At 42.0% G+C, this 1,415-nt stretch overlaps 1 protein-coding gene across 3 annotated transcripts in view; it reads left to right on the top strand.

Moving 5' to 3' along the window:
• Positions 1-1,415, top strand: part of zdhhc3a (zinc finger DHHC-type palmitoyltransferase 3a) — a 16,373-nt gene that overhangs the window by 6,850 nt on the left and 8,108 nt on the right. The window contains exon 7 of one of the 3 annotated variants that reach the window (XM_046044854.1): positions 1,013-1,402. The exons of the other annotated variants lie outside the window; for them this stretch is intronic. Within the exon in view, the coding sequence (XP_045900810.1) occupies positions 1,013-1,171 (159 nt within the window). The 3' untranslated portion in view covers positions 1,172-1,402. Of the gene's footprint in view, positions 1-1,012; positions 1,403-1,415 lie in introns of those variants that run through there. 3 annotated transcript variants of the gene reach the window in all.

Here is a 1,415-nt window from a genome sequence, read left to right on the forward strand (position 1 = left end):
ATAATGCTGGCCACACAAAATATTGACACTTTGGACCCAATTTGGACATTTTCACTCACCTTTGTACTCACTTTTGTTGCCAGCGGTTTAGACATTAATGGCTGTGTGATGTGTTATTTTGAGGGGACAGCAAATTTACACTGTTGTACAAGCTGCACACTCACTACTTTACATTGAAGCAAAGTGTCATTTCTTCAACCAATTATAATTGGCTGTGTTTGTTAAAACAAAGTCAGTTTCAAAACACAAACACTCAAGTCAAACTTTTAATGATCTATAAATATACATGTAATTTATAAGGTGCAACCGTATTGATCGGGCCTATTATACTGACTAGTCATTGATCTAATTTCATGTGCTGGTGTACTCACTTACGTAGAACACACCAGTGCCAGGTGGCAGTGGTCTTAAAGTCAGTCTTACAGGCCATACGTTTAACCTGTATCCTTTACAGGTACCTGACTTGAACACTTTGCTCATGAAATCACTTCGAGTTTTCACGTCCTGCTGCAGCCACAGAGGTGTTGGTTTATGTGTAAAACCACTAAGTGATGTACTTAAAGATGCAAATATATTTTTGTAGAAAGGTAAATTTGTCCATGTATCAGTGGAAGAAGGACTCCGTACCCCTCTTTGTAGTTTGGTGCCATATTAAAATCATTCAGTCTGTTGGTGTGCCTGTGTATTGGAGCTCACCAAACCAAACTCCTTTTCCTGCTTTCAGCTTCTTTTTGTCTGCAACTCTAGGTCAGATATATGGGAGAGATTTAATCGTTAAATCAAGCAGAGGGGGACGTACAGGCGGCTGTACAACACACAGAGGGCAAGGCACAAGCAACTACATAATGCTTGTAGACAGAGCACTAAAATACTTGCTTTGTGGTCCAGATGATTTTCATAAACGGTTCCAAGTATTTTCTTTCTTTATATTTAGTATTTGGAATTTGGTTTGTGATTACTGACTGGGTCACAAAAGCCCACCAACTGAAGTTTGGTTGTCTCTCGTTTTCAGGGCATAGAGCAGTTGAAAAAGGAAGAGAGAAGATGGGCTAAAAAAACTAAGTGGATGAACATGAGGGCGGTATTTGGACACCCTTTCTCCTTATTGTGGTTTAGTCCCTTCTCCACCCCTGACCATGGGAAGGCTGAGACCTACCAGTATGTGGTGTGAGAGCTCAGCGCAGGGAACGAGGCGGCCCGGGTCAAAACCAAAGTGGGAAGCCCTGCCCAGCCCCACAGAGCTCAGCTATGGCAGTCTGTTGTTCCCAATGCTGAACATGATTTCCATTGTATCTCCCACGCTAGCCATGGACAGCTTTCCATCTGCTTTTTGTGTTGCCAACTAAGTGCGCTATACGTTTATTTTTGTGTTGCCTTGAGTGAGTCGAGTTGCAGAGAAAAAGAAAACCCTTTCA

This window comes from Micropterus dolomieu, linkage group LG03 (genome assembly GCF_021292245.1).
Source record: "Micropterus dolomieu isolate WLL.071019.BEF.003 ecotype Adirondacks linkage group LG03, ASM2129224v1, whole genome shotgun sequence".
NCBI lineage: Eukaryota > Metazoa > Chordata > Actinopteri > Centrarchiformes > Centrarchidae > Micropterus > Micropterus dolomieu.